The 14,644-nt window shown below is 38.1% G+C and overlaps 1 protein-coding gene across 3 annotated transcripts in view; it reads left to right on the forward strand.

Annotated features, from left to right (window-relative positions):
* Positions 1-14,644, forward strand: part of THADA (THADA armadillo repeat containing) — a 312,182-nt gene that overhangs the window by 35,409 nt on the left and 262,129 nt on the right. For all 3 annotated transcript variants that reach the window (XM_079941582.1, XM_079941583.1, XM_079941584.1), the window contains 2 exons: positions 9,400-9,551; positions 12,342-12,555. In XM_079941582.1, coding sequence (XP_079797708.1) covers positions 9,400-9,551; positions 12,342-12,555 — 366 coding nt within the window. The remainder of the gene's footprint in view (positions 1-9,399; positions 9,552-12,341; positions 12,556-14,644) is intronic.

Here is a 14,644-nt window from a genome sequence, read left to right on the forward strand (position 1 = left end):
GCGGTGGCTTCTCTTGTTTTGGAGCATGGGCTCTAGGCGCATGGGCTCTTCAGTAGTTGTGGCACTCGGGTTCAGTAGTTGTGGCTCGTGGGCCCTAGAGCGCAGACTCAGTAGTTGTGGCGCACGGGCTTAGTTGCTCCGCGGCATGTGGGATCTTCCTGAACCAGGGCTCGAACCCATGTCCCCTGCATTGGCAGGCGGATTCTTAGCCACTGTGCCACCAGGGAAGCCCTCTCATTAATTTTCTAACCATAACACAATGATCAAATTCAGGAATTAATGTTGATACGATGCTGTTATCTAATATACAATCCATATTCAAATTGTACCAGTTGTCCTAATAAGTGGCTTTTTGTAGAAAAAAATTTTTTCCCCACAATCCAGGAACCAGTCTAAGGTCACACATTGCATTTAATTGTTATGCATCTTGAACTTCTTTCAATTTGGAAATTTTCTTATTTCATGACATTAACATTTTGGAAGAATGTATCTCAGTTTGGGTTTGTCTGATTGTTTTCTTATGACTTGTTTCATGTTATGCATTTTTGGCAGGAATACTGCATAGGTGATATAGTTTCTTTCTCAGGGCATGGTAACAGGAGATACATGATGTTAGTTTGTCCCATTATTCTTGATAAATTGGATCACCTGATTAAGTAAGTGTAGTAGGACAAAAAATGACCTCCAAAAGAAACCCGTACCAAATCCTTAGAACTTGTGAGAGTGAACCTTACTTATTTAAACCTTACTCATTGGGCTTCCCTGGTGGTGCAGTGGTTGAGAGTCCGCCTGCCGATGCGGGGGACACAGGTTCGTGCCCTGGTCCGGGAAGATCCCACATGCTGCGGAGTGGCTGGGCCTGTGAGCCATGGCCGCTGAGCCTGCGCATCTGGAGCCTGTGCTCCGCAATGGAAGAGGCCACAACAGTGAGAGGCCCGCGTACCACACACACACAAAAAAATAAAAAAATAAATAACACCTTACTTATTTAGGGGTTTTTTAAGATATGATTAAGTTAAAGATCTTAAAATGAGATAATCTTGGATTATCTGGATGGGCCTTAATGCCACTGCAAGTGGCATTGTAAGAGGGAGGCAGAGGGAAATGTGACAAAAAGAAAAGGAGGAGTCATTGTGACAGTGGTGATAGAGATTGGCATGCTGTGGCTATAAGCCAGGGAATGCTGGCAGCCACCAGAAGCTGAAAGAGACGAGGAATGAATTCTCCCTTAGAGACTTGAGAGAGAGCATGGCCCTACAGACACCTTGATTTCAGACTTCTGGCTTCCAGAACTGTGAGAAAATAAATTTATGTGGTTTTAAGCCACCAAGGTCATGGTAGTATGTTACAGCATCCACAGAAAATGAATACAGGAATACCCATCAGTTTAGGGAATTTCAGTGGTACTACAACTGAATTTAGAAAATAAGGTTTTACCTGAGAGTGATTGATTATCCATTTAACAAAAAGTTTTCTGTGCATTCCTATATTTATAGTTAACACCTAGGTGTATGGGAAATATCTAGGCTGAATTATACTGGTAATTTTTCAATTGAGAGAATAGTTTAATATATTTAAATATACTTTAAAAGTGAAAAACCTGTGTCATCTTTCTAATGAATGAGTCATGTATAATTGGGCATTGACTGATGGCACAGTAATGATGTTAATTAAACAACTGGGAAGTAATGTAAATAGAGCAAACCATACTGTACCCATTAACTGTAAAGGAGGCTAAAGAAGCATGACTGAAAAATACAGGATAGGAAATGTAAACTCATTCTTCATCTTTATCTCAAGAATACTAATGTAGGTTTTTATATTATTTTATAGAAAGACTGTGATTTGGGATTAGTTAAAATGGCTTTTGCCTTTCCTCAAGTATGTCCTAGTTCAAGAAGAATAAGCCACATACATCTTTCTCATTTGGAATAAAATGTCACAATATTCATGGTGAAAAATTGGATTCCACAATTAGATTAAAAGGGCTTGTTCAGGGCTTCCCTGGTGGCGCAGTGGTTGAGAGTCCGCCTGCCGATGCAGGGGACGCGGGTTCGTGCCCCCGTCCGGGAAGATCCCACGTGTCGCGGAGCGGCTGGGCCCGTGAGCCATGGCCGCTGAGCCTGCGCGTCCGGAGCCTGTGCTCCGCAACGGGAGAGGCCACAACAGTGAGAGGCCCGCGTACCGCAAAAAACAAAACAAAACAAAAAAAAATGGGCTTGTTCAACAAATAATTTATTTAGTGCCAAGGATACACAGTATACAAAACAGAGTGCTTCCCATTTTAGAGCTTAGACTTTAGTGACGATAGACAGACTAAGTAAGTCAACAAGTGATACGTAGAATTTCAGATGGAGATAAGTAGTATGAAAAAATATTTCAAGAAGAAAAGTGCAGGGAAGTATAGAGTGCCTGGGAGTTTGGGAGTAATAGCTCTTTCATACAATCGTGTCAGAGAAGGCTTCCAATTTGAGCAGAGCTCTTAACTAACCAATGGGTCAAAGGGGAAATTAGAAAATACTTTGAGAGGAAGGAAAACAAAAACACAACTTACCAAAACTTATAGGATGAAGCAAAAGCACTGCTAATAGAGAGATTTATATAACTGTAAATGCCTACATTATGTAAGACAAAAAGATCTCAAATGAATAACCTAACTTTACACCTCATGGAATTAGAAAAAGAAGAGCATACTTACCCCACAGTTACAGAAAGAAGGAAGTAATAAAGATTAGAATGGAGAGAATGGAGATAAATGAAATAGAGAATAGAAAAACAATACAGAGAATCAGCAAAACCAGAAGTTGTTGTTTTTTTTTAAGATCAACAAAGTTGACAAAGTTTTAGCTATACTAAGAATAAAAAAAAGATGTAAATCACTAAAATCAGAAATAAAATTAGAGACATTTCTGCTGACTTTACAGAAATAAAAAAGGTTATAAGACAGTACTGTGAACAATTATATTGTATTTCTGATAAATTAGGTAACCTACATGAAATGGACAAATTCCTAGTAATATACAAATTGCCGACTCAAGAAGTAGAAAATTTGAACAGACCTATAACAAATAAAGAGATGGAGTCAAAAGCCTCTCAAAAGAAAAGCTCTCAGCAAAGAAAAGTCCAAGGGGAGTGGCTTCATTGGTATATTCTGCCAAACATTTAAAGAAGAATTAATGCCGTTCCTTCTCAAACTTCAAAAAAATTGGAGGAAGGAACATTTCCTAACTCATTCTATGAAGCCAGCATCACTCTGATACCACAAGAAAACTACAGCTGTATCTTATATAAATATAGGTGCAGAAATTCTCAAGAAAATGCTAGAAAACCAAATCCAACAGCATATTAAAAGTATTATATACCATGACTAAGTAAGTGGAATTTATCCCAGGAACACAAGGGTGTTTCAGCATAAGAAAATATAGTAAATGTAATGCACTACATTAGAACAAAAGAAAAAAAAAACATGATAATCTCAATGGAGAAAAAGTATTGACAAAATTCCACACCCTTTTAGACAAATAAACACTTAGCAAACTAGGAATAGAAGAAAACTTCCTCATTATGATAAAGGACACTCATGAAACGCCCATAGACAACACCATATTCAATGGTGAAAGACCGAAAGTTCCTCCCCTATGATCAGGAGCAAGACACAGATGCTTACTTTCACTGCTGCTATTCACCATTGTACCAGAAGTTTTAGCCAGAGGAATTAGGTAAGAAAAAGAAATGAAAGGTGTCCGAATTGGAAAAGAAGAGGCAGATTTGAGCAGAGGTGTGATTGAAGTGACAAAAACTTCATTTGCTTGCCCTATGAATTTCACAGGGTTGGACTAACTTGCGAGTTAAGATTAAATGAATTCACATGCTGATTTATATTGAGCAACATTCCTCTAATTAAGCATAGAAATGTTTTCAGGTATTACGAGGGGTTAATTCATTAAATGTTAAAGGTTCTTCACATCCTGCTATGAAATCCTTATTCCCATAGGTTTACTCTAATAGATTTGGTGACTGTCATCATTCTTTAGTGGTAGTTTTTCTGTTAATTTCTTTGTTGGTTGAAAGTCATCTTTTTTTGAGAAGAGCTTTTGGGAAAATGTAGTTCTTAATTTCTTGCACATTCAAAAATGTTTATATTGCTGTTATACTTGATACTGGAATGGGATTTTGATATGTAGATTTTCATCACCCCTTTTCTCCCTAAGGATTTGGTAAGCATTGCTCCACTCTCTTCTAGCACTACATACTGCTGTGGCAAAGAGTGAAGCCAGCCTGATTTTTTCCACGTTGTAGATGAATTGAACTTTTTGCCTGAATGGCAAAAAGATTCCTTCTTTACTGTTGATGCCCAGGAATGGTATTAGGATATGTCTTTTTTTTTTTCAATAAATATAATCGTTTATTTCAATGGTTAATAATGTAAATGTTACTTTAAAAAAATCAACCTGTTCACACATTTGTATATTAAACACTGAAATGATTATTCCATATTGATAGTAATTTTAACCTTTTTTTTTTTTTTTGTAACAGTCAATCTTTATTAAAAAAAAAACTGGGGCTTTCCTGGTGGCGCAGTGGTTGAGAGTCCACCTGCCAATGCAGGGGACACGGGTTCATGCCCCGGTCTGGGAAGATCCCACATGCTGCGGAGCGGCTGGGCCTGTGAGCCATGGCCGCTGAGCCTGAGCGTCCGGAGCCTGTGCTCCGCAACGGGAGAGGCCAGAACAGTGAGAGGCCCGCGTACCGCAAAAAACAAACAAACAACAACAACAAAAAAAACAAAGAAACAAACAAAAAAAAAATTGGGGGTAATATTTTTATAATAGACTATGGGCAATGCAGATACCTCAACTTATCCATCAATTATGTTTATCTGTGTTATAATAGGAAATTCACAGAGTAATCAACCTACTCGGGTATTTATTTGAGGGAGACCTAACATTCTGGGGTTTTTTTTTTTTTTTTTTTTTTTTGCAGTACACGGGCCCCTCTCCTGCCGCGGAGCACAGGCTCTGGACGCGCAGGCCCAGCGGCCATGGCTCACGGGCCCAGCCGCTCCACGGCACGTGGGATTCTCCCGGACCGGGGCACGAACCCACGTCCCCTGCATCGGCAGGCGGACCCTCAACCACTGCACCACCAGGGAAGCCCACATTCTGTTTTGTTTACATCACTACCTCCTCTTCCATCCTCCACTCTGATTCTTTCAGTCAACCAAACCTAAGTGCAAGTAATACATGTAGTTGAATGGATGCCTAGGGAAAACTACATATTTGAATAAGATTCAAATCAAACAGGCAGATTTTTAAATTATTTAAAGGATATGTCATTGTATTGATTATTCTATGTCAGTTCACCTAAGACATGGTAGGCCTTTGGATTCTAGGATAAGAAAGTTTATGAAGGTTTTTTTAAAAGATGTATTCCTGAATTTATTTGTTTGTACTTGTTTATTTGAAAAATAACTTAGGTATCTTGTATAATAATATATAACTTTTTGAAAGAGAATGAAATAGTTTTAAACAAATCTTTAAAAACTACTTATTTCCTTTCGTTTGTCTGTAGGTATTTTTTGATTTCTTCAGTGATCCATTGGTTGTTTAGTAGCATATTGTTTAGCCTCTATGTGTTTGAATTTTGCAGTGTTTTTCTTGTAGTTGCTTTCTAGCCTTATAACGTTGTGGTCAGAAAAGATGCTTGATATGATTTCAGTTTTCTTAAATTTACCAAGGCTTGCTTTGTGGCCTAGCATGTAATTTATCCTGGAGAATGTTCCATGTACTCTTGAAAAGAATGTGGACTCTGCTTCTTTCGGATGGAATGCTCTTTAAATATCAATGAAGTCCATGTGGTCTAATGTGTCATTTAAGTCCTGTGTTTCCTTATTGATTTTCTTTCTGGATAATCTGTCCATTGATGTAAGTGAGGTGTTAAAGTCCCCCACTATTATTGTGTTACTGCCAATTTCTCCTTTTATGTCTGTTAACATTTGCCTTATATATTGAGGTGCTCCAATATTGGGTGCATATATATTTACCGTTGTTATATCTCCTTCTTGGATTGATCCTTTGATCATTATGTAGTGTCCTTCTTTGTCTCTTGTGACAGTCTTTATTTTAAAGTCTATTTTATCTGATGCTAGTATTGCTACTCTGGCTTTCTTTTGATTTCCATTCATGTGGAATACGTTTTTCTATCCCCTCACTTTCAGTCTGTATGTGTCTCTAGATCTGTATGAGTTTCTCATAGGCAGCATATATATGGGTCCTGTTTTTGTATCCATTCAGCCAGTCTGTGTCTTTTGGTTCGAGCATTTAGTCCATTTACATTTTAGGTAATTATTGATATGTTCTTATTGCCATTTTATTAATTGTTTTGGATTTGTTTTTGTAGGTCTTATTTTCCCCCCTTTTGTTTTTATGGTAAAACTTTTATGATAAAAACTCTTCAGAAAGTAGGCATAGAGAGAACATACCTCAACATAATAAAGGCCATATATGATGGACCCACAGCTAACATCATACTCAATGGTGAAACGCAAAAAGCATTTCCTCTAAGATCAGGAGCAAGACAAGGATGCCCACTCTCGCCACTTTTATTCAACATAGTTTTGGAAGTCCTAGCCACAGCAGTCAGAAAAAGAAAAAGAAATAAAAGGAATCCAAATTGGAAAAGAAGTAAGACTGTTACTGTTTGCAGATGACATGTTGCTATACATAGAAAATCCTAAAGATGCTACCTGAAAACTGCTAGAGCTCATCAATGAATTTGGTAAAGTTGCAGGATACAAAATTAATATACAGAAATCTGTTGTATTTCTATACACAAACAGTGAAATATCAGAAAGAGAAATTAAGGAAACAATCCCATTTATCATTGTATCAAAAAGGGTAAAATACCTAGGAATAAACCTACCTAAGTAGGCAAAAGACCTATACCCCCCAAAACTGTAAGACACTGATGAAAGAAATTGAAGATGACACAAACTGATGGAAAGATACACCATGTTCTTGGATTGGAAGAATGAATAATGTTGAAATGACCATAATACCCAAGGCAGTCTACAGATTCAGTACAATCCCTACCAAATTACCAATGGCATTTTTCACAGTACTAGAATAAAAAATTTTTAAGTTTGTATGAAAACACGAAAGAACCCCGAACAGCCAAAACAATCTTGAGAAAGAAGAATAGAGCTGGAGGAATCACTTTTCCTGACTTCGGACTATACTACAAAGTTACAGTCATCAAAAAAGTATGGTACTGGCACAAAAACAGACACATAGATCAATGGAACAGGATAAAAAGCCCAGAAATAAACTGATTCACTTATGGTCAGTTAATCTGCAACAAAGGAGGCAAGAATATACAGTGGAGAAAAGACATTCTCTTCAATAAGTGGTGCTGGGAAAACTGGACAGCTACACGTAAAAGAAAGAAATTAGAACATTCTCTAACACCATATACAAAAATAAACTCAAAATGGATTAAAAACCTAAATATAAGACTGGATACTATAAAACTCTTAGAGGAAAGCATTAGCAGAACACTCTTTGACATAAATTGCAGCGATATTTTATGGGTCCATCTCCTAGAGTAATGGAAATAAAAACAAATAAACAAATGGAACCTATTTAAACTTAAAAGCTTTTGCACAACAAAGGAAACCACAAACAAAATGAAAGGACAACTTACAGACTGGGAGAAAATATTTGCAAACGATGCTACAGCCAAGGGATTAATTTCCAAAATATACAAACAGCTCATATAGCTTAATATCAAAAAAACAAACAACTCAATCTAAAAATGGGCAGAAGACCTAAATAGACATTTCTTCAAAGAAGACATACAGATGGCCAACTGACACATGAAAAGATTCTCAGTGTCACTAATTATTAGAGGAATGCAAATCAAAACTACAATGAGGGCTTCCCTGGTGGCGCAGGGGTTGAGAGTCTGCCTGCCGATGTAGGGGACACGGGTTCGTGCCCCGGTCCAGGAAGATCCCACATGCCGCGGAGTGGCTGGGCCTGTGAGTCATGGCCGCTGAGCCTGCACGTCCGGAGCCTGTGCTCCGCAACAGGAGAGACCACAACAGTGAGAGGCCTGCGTACCGCAAACAGCAACAATAGCAACAAAAAAAACTACAATGAGCAGGAATTCCCTGGCAGTCCAGTGGTTAAGACTCTGCGCCTCCACTGCAGGGGGCCTGGGTTCGATCCCGCCTCAGGGAACTAAGATCCTGCAAGCCCAGGATTTTTTTTGGTGTGGCAAAAAAAACTACTACAATGAGGTATCACCTAACACCAGTTAGAATGGCCATCATTAAAAGGTCTACAGATAATGAATGCTGGAGAGAGTGTGGAGAAAAAGGAACCCTCCTATACTGTTGGTGGGAATATAAATTGGTGCAGCCACTATGGAGAACAGTATGGAGATTCCTTAAAAAACTAAAAATAGACCTACCATATGATCCTGCAATCCCACTCCTGGGTATATATCGGGAAGTGACAAAAACTCTAATTCAAAAAGATACATACACCTCAGTGTTCACAGCAGTACTGTTTACAATAACAAGACTTGGAAACAACCTAAATGCCCATTAACGAATGAATAAAGAAGATGTGGTGTGTGTGTACATAGACATACACACACACACACACACACACACACACACACACACACACACACACACAATGGAATACTACTCAGCCATAAAAAGGAAAGAAATAATGCCATTTACAGCAACATGGGTGAACCTAGATATTATCGTATTAAGTGAAGTCAGAGAAGGACAAATATGATGTCAATTATATGTGGAATCTTAAAAAATGATACAAATGAACTTATTTACAAAGCAGAAAGAGACACAGACAAAAAAAACAAACTTATGGTTAGCAAAGGGGCTAGTGGGGTGCAGGGGGGGCGATTGTGATTAATGTATACATACTACTACATATCAAATGGATAAATAACAGGGACCTACAGTATAACACAGGGAACTATATTCAATATCTTGTAATAACCTATAATGGAAAAGAATCTGAAAAGGAATGTGTGTGTGTGTGTGTGTGTGTGTGTGTGTGTGTGTGTGTAAATATATATATCTGAATCACTTTGGTGTACACCTGAAACTAACACATTGTATAGGAACTATTCTTCAATTTTTAAAAGTGGTTATTGAAAAATATTTCCTATTTGTAGAATTGTAATACTTATTATTTTATCATTTTAGTAAATAAATTATTGGAAATATTTTTTACGCTGTTGTGGGTAAAATATAAGGTGTGAGTTCTTACATTAATTTTCTATAAATTTGGACACATAATTTCAAAATGTTGATTTCCTTTTCCTGCTGTTCACTTCAAAAAAATTTTTTTTTTTAATTTTTAGGTAGAGTCCAAACAGTATATCAGCTGAGTCATGATATTGATGTTGGTCGTTTCCAAACGCTAATGGAATGTTTAACTGGCACTTTTGAAGAAGTGAAAATTTTAGCATTTGATCTTCTAATGAAGTTACCAAAAACATTTGTACAATTTCAGGTATTTGGACTTTTCTTCTGTTAGTGTAAATGTGGTGTATGCATGAAAACTTTCTATCTTAGCAGCAGTTAAAGCAGTCTGTGGATTGTCCAGGCTCTTTGCATCTGCCTTCTTACTAAATCTTCTGTTTCAGTTATCATTAATACCTCTCCTGTTGCAGGTAGTGGAATGGAGAAGGTAGGGATGGGTAGTGGGGAAGGAGGAAATATTGTAAGAGAAACAAAATCCAAATCAGTGATCTTTGCTTTTTTAAAAAAAATTGTTTTGATAAAAAGGGAGGTGTAGGAGGCAGTAGGTTTTATTGTTTACAAGATTATTGGTAGATTTCAGTTAACTGTGGTCTCCCCAGTTCCCTTGGACATGTTAATATTCGATCAAAACACATCACTTACAGTAACTTGATTTTTTTTTTAGATAATCTCCCTGCATAGTAGACTGGGAAGCTTAGTGTAAATGAGGTAGAGAACATGTTTCTGATCTTCCAACAAGTAATAGCTAAACTGAGACTGAAACTCAGAGTACTTGAGGTTAACAGCATTTTTCTCCCTGGGTGTTGTACCCCATCCCCAGCCCCCATGCTCTTCCTGATGCCTTGCACTTCCCACCATGGGGTGAGAATCAAAGATGGTCTCAGGGGTGAAGGCAAAGCTTGGGGATGGGTCTTCAGGAGACTCTGGTACTTGGCTCTACCCTTGAAGCTTATTCTGGGGCATTGAGGTCACCAGCAGCTGTCGGGTCACTGGCTCTAGAGCTTTGCTGTGGCTCCCTGTTGGAGCTGTATACAGGCCACGGGAGCCTTTAGGGGTGGGAGCTGAGCCATGGTCTGGGCTCTAGCTATTTGGCTCTGTTTAGGTATGGCAGTTTGTAGATGCAGTGGGATTCTGTCGGAGCACATGTCAGAGAGCCTAAGGTGTCTTACCACTGCTTCTGGACGGCATTGCAAAATCTCAAACATTTCTGACTTGGGTTCACATTGAAAGTTGCTCCCTGGTGTCCACCTATCCTGGTGGTCTTTCAGGTGCCCTGATGTGCAGAAACTTCTTTGGTACTTAGGCTGCTAACTTTTGTACTTTATAAGCATTTTTAAAGAAGATGCTTTCTCTTTCTCTGTTTCCCCTTCCACCAACCCTCACCTCTTACCATTCATCTCACTGTAGCTTCGTATCATATGTATAACTATGCCTCATTCCTGGCTAGTATTTTGAGAGTATCTGGAGTGGGGAAAGGTATATATTATGGCACCTATATGAAAGACCTGGTCCTTACATGGACTATGAAGGCCCCTCAGGGGGGCTCTGTGTATCTAATTTGATAAACACATGCTTGGTATATAGACACAACTTAAAGAATTCAGGAAACTTAGTAGCACATATAGCTTGCTATAGGATTCTGGTAGTTATATATTTGGTCTGGCTTGTGTATTAGTAAATGGTCCCAGATTGAAGATTTTAAATTCAAGATTTTAAAATATTAGTTATGTATTATATTTTCAAAGTCTTTCTTTGGGTATACCCTATGTAATATGTAATTAACTTTTTTAATATAGCTAACTTGAGAACATTTTTTGAATGCTAGCCTAATCTCTCTAAGGATCTGTATATTCATATTTTGATGGCATATCTTTCTAATATATGACTTTACTACTCACCTAGTCTCTTGCCCTTCTTTCTTGTGGAGCTACATATCCAAGGTCTTTATATTTTGATTGACCTGAGATGATAGAACAAAGATGCTCTTTTAGATTCCAAAGGCTATTTATTTTGTTTCTTACTAACTGGTTGGTTAGTTTAGGGACTTAACTGTCAGTTACAAAAAATGGTTGAGATGCTTAATTAATTCTTTCTAATATTTATTTGGATTTGAGTTTTAGCCACTGTCTTCCAGTTTTTTAGGTCATAGAAAATTAAACAGCAAATAGCAAAGAATTTAAATAGCAATAGGCTGATATTTGAGTCTATTATTTGATATTAGAAGACATTATTAAATATTGGTATACCTAGATAATGATTTTTTCCCTTATATTAGACAGTTATGAGATAATCCTAGTAGAATCCATATTGTTGAGCAACGAAACCCTAGGTTCCAGTGTGGTGAACATGCAACTTGTCAACTGTGGAGTTGGGACTAGGATCCATGTCTCCTGTCCTCAGCCCTGTACCTTTCCATGTGTATTACAGTGAACTGCCCTTTGTTCTGTCTTCTTGAGGACAGGCTGTGTGAGTGCATGTTTAGATGAGATATAGGTGTGGGAGCTCTAATGCAGAATTTCTGAGGTTGATCTTATCACTTTATTTTTCACACATATACATGGAGCTTTGCTAGGAACAGCCTGGTGAATTTGTATTTTCATATGTATGTGTATTTTTCTCCATTGAACTAGCTGTATGGGAAGGGGGTGGGGAGAAAGGCAGGAGCATGACTCCCAGTAAAACAAATCTTGACATACAGAAGAACTCTGGGCTATATAGAAATAACGAAGATGATCTGGTTATAGTATAGCAGAATTTCTACAGGAAAAAGTATACTTTTGCTGAAGAAAGAGGTACTTAAAAAAAAAAGCTTTATCCGGACTTCCCTGGCAGTCCAGTGGTTAAGACTCTGAACTTCCAATGCAGGGGAACTAAGATCCCGCGTGCCACTTGGCGCAGCCTAAAAAAAAAACAAACTCCAGCCTATATTCAGAGAATTAATGTTCGTATCGGTTGTCAGTTGTGTGGCATAAATATGTGTTATTCCTTCAAATTAAAGAAATGTTTAAGTGATAATGACTGAGTTTCTGCTTTATCCTAGGATTCAGAGAAACTACAAGGCTTATTCCAGGCAGCACTGGAGCTCAGCACAAGCACCAAACCATATGACTGTGTAACAGCTTCCTACCTACTGAACTTCTTAATCTGGCAGAACGCTCTGCCGTCATCTCTGTCTGCTTACTTAAAAACTCAGCGGGTTGCATGTGGAGATGGGGATAAGTCTGCTGCTCTGGTGGAAAGTAACACATTAATAGGTTCGTATTGAGTAAATGACCTTTTGCTCTTATTTATCAAAACCAATATCTTACTTTCTTCACTATTAATATGGTTGGGCTATCTAATGGTTAAGCACTTTGTGGTTTTTTTTTTTTATTTAAGAGTTTACCAGCTTTGTAGTTTACCAGCATATAAGTATATCATGAATTTCTCCTTTTCAAATAAATAGTTTACTCAACTATATTGCGTCTAAATAGAGGATTCACGTTAAATAAGTACATATGCAAATGTACATTAATAGAGCTTTTATTTAAATAAGACCTCTTTCTCTACCAAAAATGTACTTTTTTTCTACAGAAATTTTACTATGACTATAGCCAAATCATCTTTGTTAATTCTATATAGAGCAGAGTTCCTTTGTCTGTTGGGGTTTATGTTTTAACTGGCTGTCATACCCTTGCCTTTTACTCTTCCCATATAGCCAGTTCCAAAACCTAGGGTCTGAGTTCATTTAGATCTAATGATTTTAAACAAATATTTGTTGGGGGTTCATGTAGTTAATTTTATCCTAGTAAATCTTCATTTTGGAATTGTACTATAAATAAGGATAGGTAGAGATTTTTATTAAACAAAACAGAGGTCAGATGTTGAAAGAGAGTTGACAATTATTCTCTCCAAGATAGTAGAAAAAGCCATGAAAAAGAGAACTAATAATGGGAGAAAATTAGGAGGCCATGGATAGTTCTGGTGGAAATGTGGCCATAGAGCTGGGGATAGAGAGATGACAGTGCCATGGAACATGACGTGCCGAACTCTAATTGCTTCAGGGCTGGATTCCAGAGGAGACCCCGATAAGATGATAAGAAGAGGTCTGCAATTGGGGTGAACTGGGGAGTTCATACTTCATGTAAAGCCTTTCAAATTTAAGACATTTTTAAACTTTTTGAAATATTTCAAACATACAAAGAATATTTAAATATATAGGATTTAAATAGTAATAATATAAAAATTTCACAAGTTCTGTCCCCAAGCTAGGTAATAACACTCAGCTTAAGAAGTATTGATACAACAGCACCCATAACTTTGAAGCCTCTTCTTTATCCTAGCTCCCTCCTCCTACCATGTAATTACTGCCCTATGTTTTCCTTCCTTCCTTCTTCCCTCCCTCCCTCGCTTTCTCCCTCTCTCCCTTCTGCTGTGCCAGGTCTTAGTTGTGGCATGCAGTCTTCTTAATTGTGGCATATGAACTCTTAGTTGCATGCCATATGCTGCATGCATGTGAGATCTAGTTCCCCGACTAGGGATCGAACCTGGGCCCCCTGCATTGGGAGTGCAGATTCTTACCCACTGGACCACTAGGGAAGTCCCTCCTATACACTGTTGATGGGAATGTAGAATGGTCTGGCCCCTTTGGAAAACAATCTGGTAGTTTCTTGAAAGGTTAAACATATAATTACCATATGACTCCACAGTTCCTCTCTTGGGCATTGTCTTAATCAGCTCAGGCTGCTATAACAAGATACCGTAAAGTGGGTGGTTTAAACAATAGGCATTTATTTCTCACACTTCTGGACGCTGGGAAGGTTAAGATTAAGGTGCCAACAGATTTGGTTCCTGGTGAGAACCCTTTTCCTAGTTTGTAACAGCAGCCGTCTCAGTCTGTGCTCACATGGAGGAGAGAGTAAGCTCTGGTCTGTCTTCCTCTTCTTATAAGGACACTAATCCCATCCTGGGGGTCCCACCCTCATGACTCAGCTAAACTTGATTACTTCCTAAAGATTCCACCTTTAAATTTCTTTGCATTGAGGGTGAGGGTTTCAGCATGAATTTGCGGGGGGGGGGGGGCGGGCAAGCAGGGACACACAAACATTCAGTCCATAATGGTCATATACTTAAGAAAAATGAAAACTATGTCCAGACAAAAACTTGTGCATGAATGTTCATAGCAGCATGATTCTTAATAGCCAAAAAGTGGAAACAACTCACATGTCCATCATCTGATAAATGGATAAATAAAAGGTGGTATATCCATACAATGGACTGTTACTGAGCTGTTAAAAGTAATGAAATATTAATATATGCTACAACATGGATGAACTTTGAAAGAAGCCACATATTGTATGATTC

The sequence above is a fragment of the Stenella coeruleoalba genome (assembly GCF_951394435.1).
Source record: "Stenella coeruleoalba genome assembly, chromosome: 13".
Taxonomy (NCBI): domain Eukaryota; kingdom Metazoa; phylum Chordata; class Mammalia; order Artiodactyla; family Delphinidae; genus Stenella; species Stenella coeruleoalba.